The sequence below is a fragment of the Esox lucius genome, chromosome 17, assembly GCF_011004845.1.
Source record: "Esox lucius isolate fEsoLuc1 chromosome 17, fEsoLuc1.pri, whole genome shotgun sequence".
In the NCBI taxonomy this organism is placed as follows: Eukaryota; Metazoa; Chordata; class Actinopteri; order Esociformes; family Esocidae; genus Esox; species Esox lucius.
In genome coordinates this window covers 46909936-46934081 of record NC_047585.1, presented here as the reverse complement: position 1 = coordinate 46934081, position 24146 = coordinate 46909936, and the positions used below count along the sequence as shown (strand labels likewise).

General features: G+C 40.9%; 1 protein-coding gene across 5 annotated transcripts in view; it reads right to left on the bottom strand.

Moving 5' to 3' along the window:
* pcbp4 (poly(rC) binding protein 4) overlaps positions 1 to 24146 on the bottom strand; it is a 97242-nt gene that overhangs the window by 19582 nt on the left and 53514 nt on the right. For 3 of the 5 annotated variants that reach the window (XM_013132522.3, XM_013132523.3, XM_013132524.3), the window contains exons 2-8: positions 21630 to 21786; positions 20548 to 20571; positions 16838 to 16870; positions 10663 to 10779; positions 4667 to 4798; positions 2441 to 2569; positions 1248 to 1322 (exon numbers count right to left, since the gene is read on the bottom strand). In XM_013132522.3, the coding sequence (XP_012987976.1) occupies positions 1248 to 1322; positions 2441 to 2569; positions 4667 to 4798; positions 10663 to 10779; positions 16838 to 16870; positions 20548 to 20571; positions 21630 to 21737 (618 nt within the window). In that variant the 5' untranslated portion in view covers positions 21738 to 21786. Of the gene's footprint in view, positions 1 to 1247; positions 1323 to 2440; positions 2570 to 4666; positions 4799 to 10662; positions 10780 to 16837; positions 16871 to 20547; positions 20572 to 21629; positions 21787 to 23457; positions 23496 to 24146 lie in introns of those variants that run through there. The other 2 variants (XM_034287395.1, XM_013132525.3) reach the window with 2 other exon arrangements.

The window sequence follows — 24146 nt, the reverse complement described above, 5'->3', positions numbered from 1 at the left end:
TGTGATTTCAATTGTTTACTTTGATTTGAGTTTGAATCCAGCCCTCAATCGGTCTGTGATTTTGTTTTCCACAGACCATCGTTACATCATTTTGTTTGAAACAAATTACGCACTGTAGAGTAAAAATGTTGATCTTTAATATATTTTGTTCATCAAGACCTGATGTGTGATTTAAATGTTCCCTTAATATTTTGAGCAGTGTAATTATGGATACAAAGACAATAAATCACAGTCACAAGCAACAACCACAGGCTGTCTATTCCCTATCTACACATAAACATATCAATACTGGACAATTTCACAACCAATTTCACATCTCTTTAACAGGTTTACAGCTTATTCTCCATATTTAACCAAACACGCTGGGATCGAGGCATCTTCAAAATGCTGTGATATGGTGAAAATGTTAAACACATCTGCTAACTACTGTGGCTGAACCAGTTTAGGATAGATGCTATAGAACATTTACACTGCTGAGCTGACACACAGAAACCTAACTGAAGGGTTATGGTACACACAGAAACCTAACTGAAGGGTTATGGTACACACAGAAACCTAACTGAAGGGTTATGGTACACACAGAAACCTAACTGAAGGGTTGGGGTACACACAGAAACCTAACTGAAGGGTTATGGTACACACAGAAACCTAACTGAAGGGTTATGGTACACACAGAAACCTAACTGAAGGGTTATGGTACACACAGAAACCTAACTGAAGGGTTGGGGTACACACAGAAACCTAACTGAAGGGTTATGGTACACACAGAAACCTAACTGAAGGGTTATGCTACACACAGAAACCTAACTGAAGGGTTATGGTACACACAGAAACCTAACTGAAGGGTTATGGTACACACAGAAACCTAACTGAAGGGTTGGGGGGGGCTGCAACTAGCTACTTCTCAGAATTGATGCCTTCATTCTCAAATGTGACTAGCTTGGCTACACAGGCATGGATAGATGAATTGACATGACAAGACGTATAACAAGTTTAGGAGTGTTAGTTTTTACCATAGAATATTTTACAGGGAATGTTTGTGAAAGAAGAAAATATTTCAACTTTTAACTGTTTCATGGAGACATCAGTCAATGTCTGGGACAGCAGGGTGGATTCAACAGGCTGCAAGCGTGAGAGATTTGTGTCAGGTGTGTTGTGTGTGCGTTACAGTATTTGATGGGTGTAGCGTGTGATGTCTGTCCTATGGTGTTCTGTATTGTGTGTGGGTTTTGTAAAGGGTTTGTCACCTGGTTTCCAGAGATCATGACAGTCCCAGGGGAGGGGCTGGGTCGATACGGAATGGTGGCTCCCTTTGGTGGAGACTGGAGAAGAAACAAACGGCGTTGTTTAAACACCACATCACATTTGACCGCAATGTTGCAGTAAAATATGATTTTTAGATTTAGGTAGGGAACCACAGACAAGGTTTCAAATATTATCTGATATGCTTTAAATACTTTGAATTCTTTCTCTAGTCAGCAGGAGTACCAGACAGGAAAAAGTATGACTTGTATATACCATACTTAAATAATATATATAAATATATACATATATACAGTGCCTGTAATAGCAGCATTTAATGAATTTGAAATACACAATCACTATTGTCAACATGGAACAATGACTCTTTTTGAGGTGATTAGATAAGGATAAACAAGTATGGAGATGAAGTAAATTCATCCTTCAAACACTTTGATTCCACAATTACATGAAAGCAAAGGCTTGGATAGTATCTGCGTTTTCTCCAGCAGAGATTAAGGTGCCTGGAATAACAATGAGTTGCTAAATCCTTTGATTTATATTTTTCTCTCTTCTGTTTTGGTGTTTAGGCTAATCGACTGGCTGTGGTAAGCTAGTTCATAAGACTTGCTGATAAGCGGGTATACATTTAAGACATTACTGATTGTATCTCTCCTCTACACATTTCAATGTGGAGGGATCATGCGGTCCATTTCAGAGGATGTGATTTGACTTTGTGCATTTCAGAATATTGATAAGTAACATGTCATACAATAGATATAATAATTAAAATATCATGTTTATCGTGTGTAAGTATTTTCTCAGTAAAACATTTCAACAAAATTGCCTCCATCAGTGATGATTCACTGATCTGTCCTTCCTTGTTTAAGGTGGATGGTAATGACTAAAACTCTAGAACCTTTGATGAAGCCAGTGAGTTGTCGCCTACAAATGAACATTCATTTTTTAGCCTGGCAGAGCTTGGTGGTCCCTGGCCGTGTTGGCAGTAATAGAACATATATTTATTCCCCCAAAAATGAGTGTCCTCAAGACCCTGATATTACCACGATTGCTAAGTCAAAATTGTAGATATTTCCTTTCAATTAATATTACTCATTGATTCTTAACGAATAGCCGTTTTCTCTTTTGGTTTGTCAGGTATTAAGGCAACAAGACAAGGTGATTAACATGTTGACTGTACCTCCAGAATGACAGTGCAGATGAGCTTGACACACTGGATAATGGCGTCTTGGGCCCCAGATATCGTTACTCCTCTCTCGGTGGAGTTAGGCAGGAGGTCCCCGGCCACCTGTATTTGGGCCCCGGTCGTCTGATGGGACATATACGAGTCAGGTTTAAGGAACCTGGTTTAAGGTTTTTAAACATTAGAGGCATTTTTGTTGGTTCAAAGTAGCAGTTCGTAAGGCTTTCACATTGGTTCATTACCCCTTTCATCCTCTATCCTAATTGTATCTACTCCCATGTATCTATGGCTCTCTGTCATTTGCAACAACTCCCAAAGCCTTGAAGTGAGTTGAAGATGGCAGCCAGTCTCCTGCACCAATCGTGGAAGCCCTGAGGTCAACACAGGCGAATCCATGCTCACCTGTCCACAGCAGGTTGCTTGTTAGGTGCTCGAGTCACCTGAGGAAGTCTAGGAAATGACCCCCAGACATCAACACTTTCCTCAGGCAATACAGGTGCATCTAATGAGAATATTGTGGAAAAGTTCATTGTTTTCCATAATTCCAATTCTGAGATCCCGGATGAGATCCCGGATGAGATCCCGGATGAGCTGTAAGCCGTAATCATCAAGATTGAAACAAAAAACGCTGAAAATGTTTCACTTTATGTGTAATGAATCTAGAATATATGGTGTCACTTTTTGATTTGAATTATGGACAAAAATATTAAAAATGTTTTATATGCACCTTTACTTGTTAACTAGAGGTACTGTCATGGTCTTGGACATGGATTCTGGTGGCCTGCTTGGTGCTATGAAAGCTCTTGACACACCTTAAAGTATCTATCAGTTTGAGTCAATGGAGCTAGTCTTTATAGGCCAAGATGTCCTGTGATTGCAGAAACTGGGATTAAAAGTGAAGGTGAAAACCACATAGTGGATGACTGGATTGATGTAATGGATGACTGGATTGATGTAGTGGATGACTGGACTGATGTAGTGGATGACTGGACTGATGTAGTGGATGACTGGACTGATGTAATGTATGACTGGACTGATGTAATGGATGACTGGATTGATGTAATGGATGACTGGATTGATGTAGTGGATGACTGGATTGATGTAGTGGATGACTGGACTGATGTAGTGGATGACTGGACTGATGTAATGTATGACTGGACTGATGTAATGGATGACTGGACTGATGTAATGGATGACTGGATTGATGTAGTGGATGACTGGACTGATGTAGTGGATGACTGGACTAATGTAATGCATGACTGGACTGATGTAATGTATGACTGGACTGATGTAATGGATGACTGGACTGATGTAATGGATGACTGGATTGATGTAGTGGATGACTGGACTGATGTAGTGGATGACTGGACTAATGTAATGCATGACTGGACTGATGTAATGGATGACTGGACTGATGTAATGGATGACTGGACTGATGTAATGGATGACTGGATTGATGTAGTGGATGACTGGACTGATTTAATGTGTGACTGGACTGATGTAATGGATGACTGGATTGATGTAGTGGATGATTGGACTGATGTAATGGATAACTGGACTGATGTAATGGATGACTGGACAGATGTAATGTATGACTGGACTGATGTAATGTATGACTGGACTGATGTAGTGGATAACTGGACTGATGTAATGGATGACTGGACTGATGTAATGGATGACTGGACTGATGTAATGGATGACTGGACTGATGTAGTGGATGACTGGACTAATGTAATGCATGACTGGACTGATGTAATGGATGACTGGACTGATGTAATGGATGACTGGATTGATGTAATGGATGACTGGACTGATGTAATGGATGACTGGACTGATGTAATGGATGACTGGATTGATGTAGTGGATGACTGGACTGATGTAATGGATAACTGGACTGATGTAATGGATGACTGGACTGATGTAATGGATGACTGGATTGATGTAGTGGATGACTGGACTGATGTAATGGATGACTGGACTGATGTAATGGATGACTGGACTAATGTAATGCATGACTGGACTGATGTAATGGATGACTGGACTGATGTAATGGATGACTGGATTGATGTAATGGATGACTGGACTGATGTAATGGATGACTGGATTGATGTAGTGGATGACTGGACTGATGTAATGGATAACTGGACTGATGTAATGGATGACTGGACTGATGTAATGGAGGACAGGAGGAAGAGAGAGAAGAGGATAAAGAGGAAGTCAAACCTCTCTGATCTCCTTGATCTTGGAGCCACCCTTCCCAATAAGGGAGCCACATTGGCTGGCAGGAATGACCAATCGTAGGGTGACGGGGGGCTTGCTGGTTACAGTGCCATTGGCTACCAGGGTCGTCAGGTCCTGCATGGAAACAAAGATGACTGATTGGTTGATGGCCTTGACTAAACAATATTATTATTATAACAATATTATAATAACTTAGTCAAGATATCAAGTGAATAGTAATGTAAAAGGTGACTTTTGGACTAGGTCTCCAATGTTTTCTGCAACATACAGCATGAACCGTGAGCAATCTAAATCCCTTATGATTTATCTACACTAGCCCTACATGACACATTCTAATGCATAGCCCTACACGACACATTTAATGTATAGCTCTACACGACAGATTCTAATGCATAGCCCTACACGACACATTCTAATGCATAGCCCTACACGACACATTCTAATGCATAGCCCTACATGACACATTCTAATGCATAGCCCTACATGACACATTCTAATGCATAGCCCTAAACGACACATTTTAATGCATTGCCTTACACGACATATTCTAATGCATAGCCCTACACGACACATTCTAATGCATAGCCCTACATAACACATTCTAATGTATAGCCCTAGACGACATATTCGAATGCATAGCCCTACATGACACATTGTAATGCATAGCCCTACATGACACTTTCTAAAGCATAGCCCTATATAACACATTCTAATGCATAGCCCTAAACGACACATTTGAATGCATTGCCCCACACGATATATTCTAATGCATAGTCCTACATGACCCATTCTAATGCATAGCCCTACATCACACATTCTAATGCATTGCCCCACACGACACATTCTAATACATATCCCTACACGACATATTCTAATGCATAGCCCTACATGACACATTTTAATACATAGCCCTACACAACACATTTTAATGCATAGCCCTACACGACACATTCTAATGCATAGCTCTACATGACACATTCTAATGCATAGCCCTACATGACACATTCTAATGCATAACCCCTACATGACAGATTGTAATGCATAGCCCTACATGACACATTCTAATGCATAACCCCTACATGACATATTGTAATGCATAGCCCTACATGACACATTCTAATGCATAGCCCTACATGACACATTCTAATGCATAACCCCTACATGACACATTCTAATGCATAACCCTACATGACACATTCTAATGCATAGCCCTACATAACACATTCTAATGCATAGCCCTACATGACACATTCTAATGCATAGCCCTACATGACACATTCTAATGCATAGCCCTACATGACACATTCTAATGCATAGCCCTACATGACACATTATAATGCTTAGCATTAAATGACACATTATAATGCATATACAGAATTTGCCTCTCCGTCTAGTTGCTGCAGGAGTTTTCCGGCACGAGAAGAATTGCAACCTTAAATTTAAAATGTCTGCTCAAGATCCTGATTCCATTTTTAAGTATCAGACTTTAATTGCACTGACAAGAAATGAACCAACCATTAATTATAATTGACAATAATTAAAATGTCCAGTTGCTCCAGGATTATTTCCCCCCTGTAAGGCTCTGGTTCAAATTAACTATCTGAAATATTCTGAGTTCAGCTGAGGATTTATGAAGGATCTGCCCTTTATTTCCATTAGTTAAAAATAACAATAAACGCACAAACAGACACGCACACACACACACACACACACAAGCACACGCACACAAACACACACACACACAAGCACACGCACACAAACACACACACACACACACACACACTTAAAAACTCTAGCTTTAATTAAAATGGGTCATAAATATCCAGTTAAATCATGGCCCAGACATTGCACCAATCAATTAGCTGCACCAGGACTCTGGTAGCGTTTGAAATGTAAATAGCCAGCACATCACATCGGCCTGCATGTTACGTGAACAGAATCATTACACTGGTTTCTTAAGCCCATACTCTCCTTGGCAGAATGCTGTGGATTCTCACCTAAAATAATGTGAGTACACACGATGAAGGGCTCTGCATTTGGAAGATCATTTTAATAATCGTTGAACACTAACCTCTAAATCTCTCAGGAATGAAACATAACAGGTCTTTGAACAACAAAAATAACTGGAAATAATAAGTCTATATGTGGGCGAACAAGGCCATTGCTTCTTTTTTCTTTTTCTTCTCTTTATTTTCTGCCCCATTTCCCTCTCTCACTTCCTCTCTCTCCTCTCTCTCTCTGCCTCACTTTCTCCATCACTCTCCCTCTCTTTCTTCCTCCTTTCTCTCAATCCCCATCTCTCACTCTCTCCATTAAATTAGTTTGCTTTTCCTCTCCTCTCCTCTCTGATTTTCTGGTAGGTGGGAAAGGTGTGGTTTGGCCTGTCTCTCCTCATTTGGATCAGGGAGATTTAAACGTCATCTCTGAAGATTTAATTTAAAAATATGCAATCCTATCCTAATAGCTGAGAACAGTATAATCTTCCCGAGCCAATTCAACATTCCCAGTCACTGAACAAGTCAGAGGAAAGAACTACTTCCTTCCATGTTTCCAGCTACTGGCTACATTATAAGGGTATGCGTCCTAGCTGGCACGGAATTGCGATATTATCTCAATACTTAAGTGCCAATGCCATATGTATTGCAATTTCCATGATACTAATGACTCTATGCAATGCGATTTTTTATTATGTATTCATTATAACCATTTGCAAACAGTTCAATCATACATTCAAAGACCAAAATCTTTGAATAATACAATTAAACCATGAGTCGGTCAATAAAATGTACAGAGAACTTCCCAAGATTTATTTTTTAGCAATACAGTGCGTATGCTTGTGCATTGTGCCTAGGGTTAACGGGTTACCACTGTAGCCACCGTTAAAAAAATATATATACATATTAACATAAAAAGTTACATTTACATGGAAGTTGCTACCTTTGGCAGAAACAACGAATAAATACTGATTCATATTTTTTCCTGCAACACTGTATGGGCACAGGTCTTTACATATAGTACGTCACAGATTGTGTGATTCGCTTTGTCCGTTCGGAATTGCGGTGTAGTCTGGTAAAAAGAATATCCAGGGTTCGTTGTTTTGGTTTCACTGCTGTCGCATGTCGGTTGAGGTGGTATTACCCAAGTAGGCCTACTTTTGTGCGACCCAATTTACACGCAGCGTGAGACATGTCTAGCACTTTCTTCCCTGCAATGTCGTTGAATCCAAAAATTATCCCATACCTTTGATTGACAAGTGCGCAGCTCGAATGGTTTGTAAAATCGCTTTCTAAAACTGATATAGCATTCTAGAACGCTGCGTTTACTCCACCAAAAAAGACCATTGAGCCATTTATAGGATTGGAGTGTTTACAGCTTTGTTAATTCACCCAAATAAAAATAATATAGCTGCTTTGAACTGGATTAGGGTTAGTCTGCATGTGAGACGTGCAGCAGGGTTAAGATTTGTCCACATGTTGTAAGGCATGTACTAGGGTTAGTCTGCATGTTGTGAGGCGTGCACTAGGGTTAGTCTGCATGTTGTGAGATGTGCAGCAGGGTTAAGATTTGTCCACATGTTGTAAGGCATGCACTAGGGTTAGTCCGCATGTTGTGAGGCGTGCACTAGGGTTAGTCCGCATGTTGTGAGGCGTGCACTAGGGTTAGTCCGCATGTTGTGAGGCGTGCACTAGGGTTAGTCCGCATGTTGTTTTATACAGAAGTATTGTATGTAAATATCAAATAATCAGAATATTGATTTATACCACAGTTTTGCATGTAATGTGAGACATGAGCTGATACAAGCAATTGCTGTTTACATAAATAGTTAAGTCAAAGGCTTCTTGTATGTTACTGCTAGAACGCACTTAAGCATGTGTATTTAACATGACCCCAGTGAGAAATCGATGGCGGCCCGCCTAACTTTATTGAAATATTGTTAAATCTTAGTGTACAGAATTTTGGTCAACATTGGTAGTTTATAAATAAAATAGACTTTTGCACTATTGCTTGTGTAAAAGATCTTTGTGTAGATATGTACAGTAAACACACAGAAACAGCCGTCTCTCGCCATTGCTTAACATAATATTTTCCCGAACTGATGGCCATTTTCCACTGCATGGTACCGGCTCAACTATAGCCTCGAATTAATGCTTCATGGGGGACAGTTCTTTACTGTGTTTAAACACCGCTCTGTCCGTAGATGGCGCTGTAGCGAATGTGAATTGCACATAAGGCAAGACAATTGCCATTTTGAAAGCCGGGAATCCCACGCAGTAGTACCGTGAAAACAAGCAGGATCATTTAGTGACTTGGCTCTTTTGTTCAGGAACAGGAAAAATTCTTGTTCAAAGTGTGTAAGGTATAAGCTATGTGCTCTGAATTGGACAATACAACATGTGGACTATGACATTGTTTTACTATAATTTGATGAACTCCTGATTTCAAGATTTGGACATCGGAATGAAAATTATTGAACACAGAGTCACCTACATAGCTATGGTGAGTTCTGTTCTATTATAAATAACTAGCGTTAAGTGTTGTTAGGTTACTGAGTAAGAACGTAATGACTGTTTTGTATTAAACAAGGACTGTTTGCAATGTTCTATTAACATTCAAATTCTTTAGTCAAAATCACTGGTAGCTGAACGCAAATTCTAAACCATTGGCAGGAAAACTGTATTCAACAGACGATGTCATGGATGTAGTCCATGAATGGTTTCTCCCTCTTCACAACATGACAGGCGGTTGTAATTCGTTTTTCAATGTGGCTACGCGTCACCTCATTCATTCAGAGCAGGCAGACGTTCATTGGTGCAGCTACAGGGTTGTCAGAAGCCCGTTTGGCCATCACACACGCAACATGCTGCAGGGACTTAAGAGCACGTTTTCGGTAGTTGTTTGTTCACATTTTGAAAACAACCCTTATCGGCTTCCGTCAGGAACGCACGACAGGTATGGCAGGACGTGCCTCTTGCCGTTATTGTTTTTGACCCATGGTAACTGTTCTTTCTACAAAGACAAAAATTATCGCATTCGCTTTGCCTCGTACAATGCCATGCTTGGGTCTCGCTCTAGAATGCACTATGAACTACGACTGGTCAAAACAGATCTACCAAATATTATTGATCAAAAAAGTGACAGAGGTACTGTTGCACACCGAGGGGGGGCAGAAGAGAGGTCCAGATACATTTTCATGTGAGAACAAGTGAATATTGAAGCAGGAAGAGTGATAAAGATGACAAGAAAAAGTTTTAATACGATACTATGAATTTAAATGGGGCAATTGAGCACTGGACCATAAGGGGAAGTGACTGTCTTTGTGTACTGGCCCGAGGTGTACTGGCCCGACGTGTACTGGCCCGACGTGTACTGGCCGGACGTGTACTGGCCCGACGTGTACTGGCCCGACGTGTACTGGCCGGACGTGTACTGGCCGTGTACTGGCCGTGTACTGGCCCGACATGTACTGGCCGTGTACTGGCCCGACGTGTACTGGCCCGACGTGTACTGGCCGGACGTGTACTGGCCGTGTACTGGCCGTGTACTGGCCCGACATGTACTGGCCCGACGTGTACTGGCCGGACGTGTACTGGCCGTGTACTGGCCCGACGTGTACTGGCCGTGTACTGGCCCGACATGTACTGGCCCGACGTGTACTGGCCGTGTACTGGCCCGACGTGTACTGGCCGTGTACTGGCCCGACGTGTACTGGCCCGACGTGTACTGGCCGTGTACTGGCCCGACATGTACTGGCTGTGTACTGGCCCGACATGTACTGGCCCGACGTGTACTGGCCGTGTACTGGCCCGACGTGTACTGGCTGTGTACTGGCCGTGTACTGGCCGTGTACTGGCCCGACGTGTACTGGCCGTGTACTGGCCGTGTACTGGCCCGACGTGTACTGGCCCGACGTTAGGTCTTACTGGCCTCAGGCCAGCGGGGCATGGTTAATGTTGAACCCTGTCTAATGACAGACTAACCTCCTCCAGTTTGAGTGTGATCATGGTGAAGGCTCTGAAGACACATTCTGTGGGACCGGTAATTGTGATGATCCTCTCCGGACAGGACCCCTCCGAGATGTTGATACGTGCGCTGCTCTGGGATGGACCAATAGAAGAGGAGACAGGAGAGAAGAACAGAGAAGACAACCATTATTTCAGAGGCTCTTCAGTGGCTGAGCAGCTGCACTACATACACAAATAAACCCTTCCCCCAGTACATGTTTTAATATTGATGTCCTGGTTTTAGGGAGCAAGAAAACCTATAAACAAACCATAAGATCTGAGGAGAAGGAAGTTGTTCCATTGGTGTGTGTTTTCCTGTGTATGTGTGTGTGGATGGGGGTGGAGTAACATCATGGCTGCTCTTTGAAGATGTGTCTCAGCTATGGGAAGGATGGCAAGGACCCTCCCCCTTCTTGGGTGTTTGTATCTGTGTGTGTTATTGTGTGTGTGTGTCAGAATGTGTCAGTGTCTCGGTGTCAGTGTGAGTGTCAGTGTTTGTATGTCCTTGTATGTCTGTGTGTGTGTGTGTCATTGTGCGTGTACCAGTGTAGGAATTTCACGACGGCTTCACTCTGGCCGTGAAGCCCCAAAAATCATTGAATGCTCTACGGCCACCATGGCCTTTTTGCTCCTGCTACTGTAAAAATATCAAGGTCAGCAGTCGGGTTGTTTGTTTGTAAGATTGTTTGTAGTTTGCACCTGAGAAACACCACAAGAACGGACTACATGCAGGTTAACAAGCTAGCTAGTTATCGATCGATAGGTAGCTGATTTATTTAGTGCTTAACTGAATCAACCTCTATGTTTTGAAAGGTGCGTTCATGAGCATCTGGGAAGTGGGAATGTTCTGACCTCCAAGTGGGAGAAAACACCTGAATGCTTTTTGAGAGCTCCGAGAAGTAATGTAAGGTTTGACATCACTAGACATGGCAGTGTTTGTGGTGAAAAATTAAAAAAACAAAAATTACTTGCTCCGCACATAAATAAGTCACTACATTTGTTTATTTAGGTAGTACTAATTTGTCCAGGTGATTGTGATGTTTAAGAATACTTTGTGGTTTACTTTTGTGTAACTGTGGTAATGTTAGCCTTTTTGCTAGTTAACCTTAACATTACTTAACAGTGAATACCTCTCAACTGAAACTTATGTGAAACAAATTCTAGAATCTATACAACTGTAATTTCAATGATTAAAACATGATAATTGAGCTTTTTATGTGGAAAAACCATATCAGTTATAATACGTTATTATTCAAAGTATGATATTAAAAAAGATAATAATGTATGTTTTTATGTCATGTGTGTTTTCCCCCCCACTAATTCAAGTTGTTTATTTGTCAGCTCCAAATCCTCCTATTTTACTCAATGGCCTTTGTGCCCTAAACATTTTTATAACACTGAAGGCCAAATGGCCTTGCACCTAAAATCCCAAGAAATTCCAAGTATGGCGTGTTCTACTGTGAATCATGACTACAGAAGACATTTTGCCAGCCCTAACTTGTATAGATAACTTTTTAAGTCTTGGGGTTAAGGTTAGGATTACAGTTAAGTCCAGAAATAATTGGACACGGTTGTTATTGTTTTTGTTATTTTGTCTGTTTACCAAAATATATTCAATATATTTAGCAGTTTTTCAGCTTTAATTTTAGGGTATTCACATCCAAATTGGAGGAAGGGTTTAGGTGTGGGCTATTCCTTCTTTATGTCTTCATCCATTAAGCAGGTAAAAGGTCTGGAGTTGATTCCAGGTGTGTCATTCACATTCGGAAGCTGCTGCTGTGAACCCACAACATCCGTTCAAACAAGCTGTCAATGCAAGTGAAACAGGCCCTCCTTATGCTGCAAAAAACAAATCCATCAGAGAGATAGCAGGAACATTACAATTGGCCAAATCAACAGTACATTTTGAGAAAAAAAGGCATGGACGTCCATTGAAGATGTTGGAACAGTGATGGATGATCGTAAGATCCTTTTCATGGTAAAGAAAAACTCCTTCACAACATCCGGCCAAATGAAGAACACTCTCCAGGAGGTAGGCATATCATTAACCATTCATAAGCCTCAAGAATAGAAAGGCCAGATTAGACTTGGCCAAAAAACTAAAAAGCCAGCCCAGTTCTGGAACAGCATTTTTTGGAAAGATGAAACTAAGATCAACTTGTACCAGAATCATGGGAAGAAAAAAGCATGGAGAAGGCTTGGAACAGTTCATGATCTTAAGTTCACCAAATCTGTAAAACATGGTGGAGGCAGTGTGATGGCATGCGCATGCATAGCACTGGATCACAAGTGTTTATTGATGATATGACAAAAGACAGAAGCAGCTGAATGAATTCTGAAGTGTATAGAGATGTACTGTCTGCTCAGATTCAGCCAAATTCAGCCAAGTTGACTGGACTTCGCTTCACTTTACAGATGGACAATGACCCAAAACATACTGCTAAAGCAACCCAGGGGTTTTCTAAGTGGAATATTCTGCAATGGCTGAGTCAATAACATAATCTCAACACGATCGAGCATGCATTTCATTAGCTGAAGCATAAAAACCCTCAAAAAACAACAAGCATCACAAAGGAGGAAACCCAGTGTTTGGTGATATCCATGCATTCCAGATTCCAAGCAGTTATTGCCAGAATAGAATTCTCGACAAAGAATAAAAAAAAAAAAAGAATAAAAAAAAAATAAAAAAGAATTTATTAATGATTGTGTTAATTTGTCCAATTACTTTAGAGCCCCTGAAATAAGGGGACTGTGTATAAAAATGGTTGCAATTTCAAAACGTTTCATCAAATATTTTTGTTCAAGGTGACAATCTGCACTTCAGTTGCATCTCAAAATCCATTATGGTGGTGTGCAGTTCCAATATTGTGAAAATTGTGTCAGTGTCCAAACATTTCCGGACCTAACTGTATAAACAGGTTTTAGTGTTTATGGTTAGGATTATAATCAGGTTTTAGTGGTAAAGGATAGGGTTATAATCAGATTTTAGTGGTTATGGTTTGCGTAATGTGTTAGGAAAGATAGAATATTTTGGGATCAATTGTGATTCTTACAAATATAAGTATAGCCAAACAGAAGTGTGTGTGTGTGCCTTTTTTGTCTCTCCAGACAGACAATATGAAGAGAAAAAAGAGAGGGATGAAGTAAAACTGGGAAAAAATAAGAAAAGAGGAGTATGAGAAAGTATCTAAATATCTATCATTTCATATTCTCTCTATCACTCGTTTCTCTCTCCCTTTTGTGTTTCTCACAGACTAATCTTAGCTGTTCTCTATACATCAGTTTGATTTCAGTCAGAGAGGCTATTTTGAATTCCTCAATCGCTGGATAGACGTTTAATGAATGATGAAGTGTACAGTGTGTGGTTGTTTGTTTCTGTGTGTTTGTATTTTCTCCAGTTTAGGTAATCATGTTGAACTACAGCCTAACTCCTCATCAATGCTTTCACTGTTTTGTTGTTCCTCGTGGGTAACACATGGCCATGACTGGCGGCCAAAAGCACTTTGTTTTTTCCGGTTCCAATATGAAACAAGATAGTGCGTCTACAGTACATTCAACTTTTCTGAAGATAGACCTGCAACAGTTAACATGTTAGTCAGAACCAACCAGGTTTAAAGTCCAAAGCGACAGTACATTCTTGAATGTTTCTCAGTGTCTGTTGTCAGTGTACCTTCACAGTGTACCAACTATTTCACTATTTTATTACAGCAAATGGGTTTGTGTGCTGCATGGGATGCCCTTGAGACGAAAACATTCATTAAAATATTCATGGTTCCTCGTCTCAATCGCCTTCCCAATCCTGTCAGTGGAGAGGTGAAGTTTTATGAAGGTATATGATATGGGTTTTGTCCCTCTTTGAGCTATAAACCTGGATTCATAATCAATGATCATGTGGATCTATTAACCCTAGCCCCATTTAGACTTGGATCTAACATTATTATTTGGTCCCGATCTTTTACATACTAATAACCCCCACATTTAGGCTGGTATAAACGATTATCCCCACATTTAGGCTGGTATAAAGGAATATCCCCACATTTAGACTGATGTAAATGATTATCCCCACATTTAGACTGATGTAAACGATTATCTCCACATTTACAGTGATGTAAATGATTATCCCCACATTTACACTGATGTAAACGATTATCCCCACATTTACACTGATGTAAATGATTATCCCCACATTTAGACTGATGTAAACGATTATCTCCACATTTACACTGATGTAAATGATTATCCCCACATTTACACTGATGTAAATGATTATCCCCACATTTACACTGATGTAAATGATTATCCCCACATTTAGGCCAGAGTAAATTATTATCCCCAAATTTAGGCTGGTGTAAATGATTATCCTCACATTTAAGCTGGTGTAAATGCTTATCCCCACATTTAGGCTAATATAAATTATTATCCCCACATTTAGACTGATGTAAACGATTATCTCCACATTTATACTGATGTAAATGATTATCCCCACATTTACACTGATGTAAACGATTATCCCCACATTTACACTGATGTAAATGATTATCCCCACATTTAGGCCAGAGTAAATTATTATCCCCAAATTTAGGCTGGTGTAAATGATTATCCTCACATTTAAGCTGGTGTAAATGATTATCCCCACATTTAAGCCAGTGTAAATGAATATTCTCACATTCTGACCGGTGTAAAAGATTATCTCCACATTTAAGCTGGTGTAAAAGATTATCCCCACATTTAAGATGGTGTAAATGATTTTCCCCACATTTAAGCCGGTGTAAAAGATTATCCCCACATTTAAGCCGGTGTAAATGATTATCCCCACATTTAAGATGGTGTAAATGATTATCCCCACATTTAAGCCGGTGTAAATGATTATCCCCACATTTAAGCTGGTGTAAAAGATTATCCCCACATTTAAGATGGTGTAACTGATTATCCCCACATTTAAGCTGGTGTAAATTATTATCCCCACATTTAAGATGGTGTAAATGATTATCTCAACATTTAAGTTGGTGTAAATGATTATACCCACATTAAAGCTGGTGTAAATGATTATCCTCACATTTAAGCCAGTGTAAATGATTATCCCCATATTTAAGCTGGTGTAAATGATTATCCCCACATTTAAGCTGGTGTAAATGATTTTGTCAGATGTCAGAAATGTTTTCTGGCAATGTTGCTCCATGCAGATGTGACGATATCCTGCAGTGTATATTGAAATCAGTAGTTTCATCTTGTAGGAACCATTCTGAGACAGTATGTGCATCATGACCATCCTTCTCCAGTATAAATCCTTGTTCATATGAGGAATGCAATTTTCCCAGTCTCCTCCCCTTAGGAGGGCATGAGGTCCTGGCCCACATCTGAGGAGTACCTGGCTTGGGGGACCTGTTTCTGTCCCTGTCCAGAGTCCTCTCCTGGTTGTGTTGCAGATCGAGACCATTCCTTACAATTTGAGCTGTCACTGTGCTGACACCTCCCCCTCCCCCGTGTTGTCCCTGTCCTTGTCCATCTGGTCATGCTCCCTACCTGGACTAGGTTTAAATAGACTCTGGGCTCAGCCCACACCTATTTATTAATTATTATAATTGTAATCTTACTATGTTCACCCGGGCACAGCCAGAAGAGGACTGGTCACCCCTCTGAGCCTGGGTCCTCTCTAGGTTTCTCCCTAAATATTGGCATTCTTAGGGAGTTTTTCCTAGCCACTGAAATTCAACACTACTGTTGTTTGCTCCTTGGGATTTAAGGATGGGTGTTTTGTAAAAGCACTATGTGACATCTGCTGATGTAAAAAGGGCTTTATAAATACATTTGTTTGATTGATTGAGACAGTATTTGCGTCATGACCATTCTGAGACAGTATGCGCTTAATGACCTGGCTCATTGTCCTGCTAGATGTGTCCATGTGATGAAGGCTGTAGTCATGATAGGATGGACCTGGACAGCATTCAGTTTCACATGAACAACGTGGTGTCTCTAATAGACTGGCCACGGAATGTAGATCTACATGTAAATGTTTTATGCCACATCCTGACAACAGAGAATCTATTATTTCTGCTCTATATGTCAGGAATGCCTTATGTTGTTGTTACGTGTGTGTGTGTGTGTGTGTGTGTCAGGAGCATATTGGAGATCTATGAAATAAATAACTTACCTCTTCCCGTATTCTTTTCACAGTCTCTCCTTTCTGTGGAGGGGAAAAGACAAAGATTTGATTAACATTCAGAGGTTTTCTTTACAAAGTCTCTCCTGACCAGAGACGTTTTATTGTATAGAGGTGAAATTAAGGTGAAAACCAAAGCAGTGCCTTTCAGTGCATCCTTCTGACAGTTATTGTTAGAATATAATAACCTGATTATAATTTGACTTGGTTATTGTAGAGAAATCTTAAAAGGAACATCTGATGTCAGAGTGATGCCTTCAAAAGATCTTAGTATTCCCATACCAAACAAAGCCCAGAGTGCTTTCCTGCCTTAGCCCGTTGTAAAGTAAAAAAAGATTATACCCAAAATGTCTTTAAGTTACTTCAGACAAGTCTAAGTCAAGTTTCAAGTCACTGCATGCAAGTCCAAGTCAAGTCTGAAATTCAACACTACTGTTGTTTGCTCCTTGGGGTTTAAGGCCGGGTGTCTCTGTAAAGCACTTTGTGACAACTGCTGTTGTAAAAAGCGCTTTATAAATAAATTTTGATTGATTGATTGATTTGAAGTCTCAAGTCTTTTAAGCACTATAGGCTATGGTTATAGTCTATTAGACCAAAGCAAGTCCTTTCCAATTTCTGGGAATGGCGATAATTTTATGAACTATTTTATATCAGCAGTTGATAATCTACTATACTAATAACGAATTGCAACATTTAATTTATTATAGCAAACATGCATTGTATGTAAAATTGAAATATGATCATGTTGAGGCTGGTGCCACCCTATTCCATCTACTATTCTATCTGTCGTTAGCCACATTTTCTGACTATTTTACCTTGGTTAACCCTTAGCTAACAGACCTTTGTGTTCTGTATGGGATGTATATGGTTATACAGCTCTGGAGAAAATGAAGAGAGCTCTATGTGTTAGCTAGTTATTAACTACTGTAACTAACTGTAACAGTAGTGGCAAAGATTAGAAACAGGCTCAAATGTTGACAGCCAGCTAACATTTGGCTTCGCACAAGATGTTTCTTTATTTTTGAAAATGACCAAGCAAGTTAGGTACTGGTAACTAAAAAGGCCAGCTAGTTACAATACAGTGGTATTTTGCTGATTTGGGCAACATTAACTGACCTAAAGCTACAGTAACTTAAAGTCAACCAGCCAGCTAGAGTTATTTATTCCTATTACACTAAAAATAAGTTGGAACGCTGCGGAAAATGCTAAGAAAAAGTGAATGCAATGATGTGCAAATTATTCATTCATTTATTTCCCTATGTTTAATTCAAAATAGTACAAAATCAACATATCAAAGTTTGAACCAAAGAAATGTTATTGTTTTTGGAAAGATATGTGCCTATTTTGAATTTGATGCCAGCAACACGTTTCAAAAATGTTGGGACAGGGGCATGTTTATTATTGTGTCGCATTGCCTGTAAGTGTTTGGGACCTGAGGTGACCAACTGCTGTAGTTTTGAAAGTGAAATATTTTCCCATTCTTGCTTCATACAGGATTTCAGCTGCTCAAAATTTCGGGGTCTCCTTTGTCGTAGTTTTTGGTTCATAACACATCTAATGTTTTTGATGGGTGACCGGTCTGGACTGCAGGCAGGGCAGTTTAAAACCAGGACTCTTTTACTACAGAGCCATGCAATATTGGTTTTTGGCCTTGTCCCTTGTGTACAGTGATTTCTCCGGATTCTCATGAGATTTGTTGTCTTTGTACTATTTGCTATTGACTATAGGGTTTAAATGATTTGCACATCATTGCATTCTGTTTTTATTTCCATTTTACACAGCGTCCCAACTGTTTTGGAAACGTGGTTGTATAATAAGTACAGAATGTAATGATTTTATCCATTAGCATGTAAAATCAAAGTAGTTGCATCACTAACTAGGATAACCGGTCATGATGACATGTCTTGTCCTTCACTGTTTGCATTTACCCAGAATGCATAGAGACACCACTGATCCTTTGAACTGGCAACAGAGTCCCCATTCAAGACACAGTGAGGGTGAAAACAGAACTGATTCATTTATCTTCTTTTCAACCTAGAGTTCAATTAAAAAAGGATTGAGATCTGTTCTTTAAAAGACACCAGGGTTAGCTAATAACACAGATGTTCCTCAGTCTGTGTCCTTCATAGTACAGTCTCAGAACGTGTCTGGCTTGAGACAAATTAGAAAAGCATCAAATTAATATTTAATATCTAAAGCTTCCTTCTCCCAGTGTGATAAAGTAGTACTGTTATGGACTGTATGAATGACCCACACTTTCATTATTACTGTACATAGTTTCTCTGTAACTTGTGTTCTTCAAACAATGAAGCCTCAATGCCTCGTTTCCACTGATGCCAAACACTGGTGTTTTACCCTAAAGTCCAGACATGTTTCTGTTTCCATAGACACGGGACAGCACCAGTCAGATCGTTTTGACAAAATACTTATAAATACTAAATAATGAATACACTGGCTTGGTTTCAAAATCACAAGTGTAGGTGGAGAAGGAGCCGGTTGCAGGAGTTTGAGGAAGACATTTGTTCAATGCCGTATTGTAAACAAACTGAGCGTTTATTTTATTTTACTACCAGAAAAATATTGCCTTATTTTTCATAAATTATAGTTTACTCCTTCCTCCCCACCTGAGCCCCTCCTTAGTACCAAATGTATAGTCGAAATAGGAAAGTCTACAGGCAACATTAACATAAATCAGGGACAGTGTCTGGAGGGTTGGTGTCAGGACTGTAGTTGTCTGGGTACAGGGACAGTGTCTGGAGGGTTGGTGTCAGGACTGTAGTTGTCTGGGTACAGGGACAGTGTCTGGAGGGTTGGTGTCAGGACTGTAGTTGTCTGGGTACAGGGACAGTGTCTGGAGGGTTGGTGTCAGGACTGTAGTTGTCTGGGTACAGGGACAGTGTCTGGAGGGTTGGTGTCAGGACTGTAGTTGTCTGGGTACAGGGACAGTGTCTGGAGGGTTGGTGTCAGGACTGTAGTTGTCTGGGTACAGGGACAGTGTCTGGAGGGTTGGTGTCAGGACTGTAGTTGTCTGGGTACAGGGACAGTGTCTGGAGGGTTGGTGTCAGGACTGTAGTTGTCTGGGTACAGGGACAGATTACCATGAGAGTAGCCCCAACATGAATGCTGCCCAAACCTGTCCCTGCAGATTGACCAATCCTGTTCTCCAACCCAAAGTAAACCCATCTGATTGTAATGACTAGCTGGATGAAAAGCGAAAAAAGGTAAACTACAACAGGTGGGGTTGGAGAGAAAACGTACAGGACAGTAGATCTCCAGGAACTGGGTTGGGCAGCCCTGCTCTGGACCAATGCATTACTGCAGGCCCCTGGAGGCTGACATCATACTGTAATATAATTCCTTCTCTGAAGTACCAGATTAAAATGCTAGTTTGCAGAGAAATAGGACATGATACTCAATATGACCTGAGGGGATCCAGCCTGAGTTATGGATCCGATCCGAAATAAGCTATATCAGCCTCCAAGATCTCTGGATCATTAGTTTGGATGGAGCCGTATAGTATATCTAAATACATGTTATATTTGGTTAATCAATAGAGTCTCTGGTCTACATAGTTGGCAGACTGAATTACAGACCACTGGGATGATGACCTAGAGAGAGGGAACAGAGAATACAGAAGAGAGAAGAGAAAAAGGCAGAGATCGAGGGAGAGGAAGTGAAGAGAGAAATAGACTGCGTCTCACCTTTCCAATGATGCTGCCGACTTCCTGGAAAAAGAAACCAAGGAAAATGTCATCATATTGATCCTGTACATTCCCAAGATACTGCCTGCCTGCCTGTCTGCCTGCCTGCCTGCCTGTCTGCTTGCCTGTCGGTCTGTCTGTTTGCGTGTCGATCTGTCTGCCTGCCTGTGTCTAACTGCCTGCCTTTGTTTGTCTGTATGTCTCTGTCTGATTCTGTCTCTATATCTATCTCTGGTCTCACGCAAAGCAGAAACTCAGCCTGAGAATGGCATGTCCTGAAACTGTACCAGAATGCAAGACTATTAGGAGAAAAATAAAATGTCATATCTAGGCACCTCATCACAGATATATATATATATGTATCTTCGCACATGAAAAGAACAGATATAATACGTTTAGACCCCTTAAAACAGGTACAGTATAATTAGATATCTAGATAGCTATTGACACATAGAGTTGGATTTAGTAGGGTCTTTGATGGGTGTCCCCTGGTCAAAAGCAATGTGTTAGTCTTTGAGTTTTTCCTACCGAGTTCTTTCATGACTCATGCTTTGTTGCCCAGGGCAGATTAACACAAGAATCTTTATGTGTATGAGAAGCCATCCTACAAGTTTCAAGATCATGTGCACCAAGACAGCGGGATGCCTTAGGTCCTCAATAATGCAATATTACACTTTAAATATTATCAGCAGAATACAAGTTCAAAAAACTCTGTGTGAGTGTGTGTGTGTTTGTGTGTGTGCGTGTGTGAGTTTATGTGTGTGTGTGTGTGCGTGTGAGTGTATGTGTGTGTGTGTGAGTGTTTTAGGTCTAACTATACTCAAGGGGACCAAATGTCCCCATGAGTATAGTAAAACCAGAAAATGGGGACCTTTCGTGATGGTTATGGTTAGGTTTAGGGTTATGGTTAGGTTTAGGGTTATGGTTAGGGCAAGGGAGCATGCCGTTTCTATTTTCTGGTCTCCATGAGAATAGCCAAACAAACTTGTGCGCGTGTGTGTGAGAATGTGTGTGTGCGTACGTGCGTGTGTGAGTGTGTGTGTGCGTGCGTGTGCTCATGTATGTGTGTGTGGGCGAGGTACCTTTCCGTGCATGAGGAGTCGAAGGGTTAGGGTGACGTTCAGACCCCCTTCTCCAAAGTCCTGCTCACAGTTCATGTTGCTATGGGACCAAGACACAGGGAGACGCATGAAAGATGCTCTGCAGACGGAGCGACTCTGAAGAGGAATGGACTTCTCTCTGGAAACACAAAGGACCAGTCATTCCTCTCATCCGGCATCACAATCATCCATTACATGTTCCTAATTCAGCAGACGCTCTCATCCAGGGCGACCCACAGCAGTGAGGGGAATGCAGACATTGAATGTTTTCCTGGCCTCCGTAGAGGTCCTTTAATCTAATCAACGTCTCTGCTGAGGGCAGTACACAGTGGGCAAAGGTCTGCCATGTCCATGAAGATCAACGATGGTTCGTCAGTTAAACATGCCTGTGCCACCAGAACTAAGAGACGATAAAGGTATTGAGATGTTATAGGGTGTATATAGACTATAGAGGGTTTATAGAGACTTTATAGAGTGTATATAGACTATAGAGGGTGTATAGAGACTTTACAGGTTGAATATAGATTACAAAGGGTGTATAGAGACTTTATAGAGTGTATATAGACTATAGAGGGTGTATAGAGACTTTATAGGTTGAATATATATTATAGAGGGTGTATAGAGACTATAGAGGGTGTATAGGGACTTTATAGAGTGTATATAGAATATAGAGGGTGTATAGAGACTTTATAAAGTGTATATAGACTATAGAGGGTGTATAGAGACTATAGGGGATGCATAAAGACTACAGAGACAGTGTTGCAGTGTGTGTGGGTGTGTGAGTTTGCCTGCCTAAGACAGTGTCTATTGACCAGCAGTTACAGTAATTAAGGACTTGGTTAACACGCCTGTGGAACTGCAGGTGTGGGAGGAGGATGTGTGAGGGGTGTGTGTAAGGTTGTGTATGTGTTTGTGTGTGTGTAAGGTTGTGTGTGTTTGTGTGTGTGTAAGGTTGTGATTGTGTGTGTATGCACAATTTCATAGTTACAGACACATTCTGCCACTAGAACATAAACAGACACATACAGACACACACACACACACACACATACCCCCCACACAAATACCTACGCACACACCAACACTGAACACAGTTGTTGCGTGAAAGTAGGTCACACATGTGAAGCTGGCTATCAGGCAGTGAATGTCTCGATCACGTGGAGGGAATCAGGAATGAATCCCACTGGGATGTTGTTTACCAGAAATGCATGCATGTTAGCAGCATATTGGGACCATGTTAGGACCATGTTAGCAGCATATTAGGAGTATGTTGGGTACATGTTGACAGAATGTTAGGAGCATATTGGGAGCATGTTGGGAGCATGTTGACAGAATGTTAGGAGCATATTGGGAGCATGTTGGGAGCATGTTAGGAGCATGTTAGTTGCATGTTAGGGGCATGTTGGGAGCATGTCAGGACCATGTCAAGAGAATGTTGGGAGCATGTTGCGAGCATGTTAGGAGCACATTGAAAGCATGTTGGGAGCATGTTGAGTGCATGTTAGGAGTATGTTGTGGGCATGTTGAGAGCATGTTATGGGCATGTTGAGAGCATGTTGGGAGCATGTTGAGAGCATGTTGGGAGCATGTTGGGAGCATGTTGAGAGCATGTTGGGAGCATGTTGGGAGCATGTAAGGGGCATGTTAGTTGCATGTTAGGGGCATGTTGGGAGAATGTCAGGACCATGTCAAGAGAATGTTGGAAGCATGTTGTGGGCATGTTGAGAGCATGTTAGGAGCATGTTGAGAGCATGTTGGGAGCATGTTATGGGCATGTTGAGAGCATGTTAAATGTAAGATGTTTCCTCACCCAGGATGTTGTCTCTGAACCATGAGAAACTGCAATCCATGATTCAGTTTTTCTATCAACAGCCTTTCTAACTGAAACTCAGCCAGTTTCTCTGGAAATCATGGGGCCGTGCAACTACGAAAAAAGCAATATAAAAAATCCACAATGTAGGCAGCTTGATGTTAGATCAAAGCTTAATAAGAGCATGTTAAAAGCATGTTAGTATAAATCGATGGTGGAATTTTATCTGAAATCCCACAGAACACACAGAGATACATTGGATGTAAAGAGGACATTCTGTAATCTATCTCAGGGCATCTTTAATTGATGAGAACACCTCCCTGTCGACTCCCAGTGATCAAATACTGAAGAACAACTGGCCCAGGCTAACCCAGGCTAACCCAAGGTAACCCAGGCTAACCCAGGGTAATTGACAAATCTTCTAGGGCCAGGACTGGGTCCTTACAGGATGGGGTCTGCATTTGTTTGAATGTGTGTGCATGCGAGTGTGTACATCTGTGTGTTTTTTGTGTGAGTGTGTACATCTGTGTGTTGTGTGTGTGAGTGTGTACATCTGTGTGTTTTTTGTGTGATTGTGTACATTGGTGTGTTGTGTGTGTGAGAGACACAGACACACACACACAGACAGACATACAGATCTCCTAGAATGCAACCCAACACAACCCCTATGCCACACACATACACACACC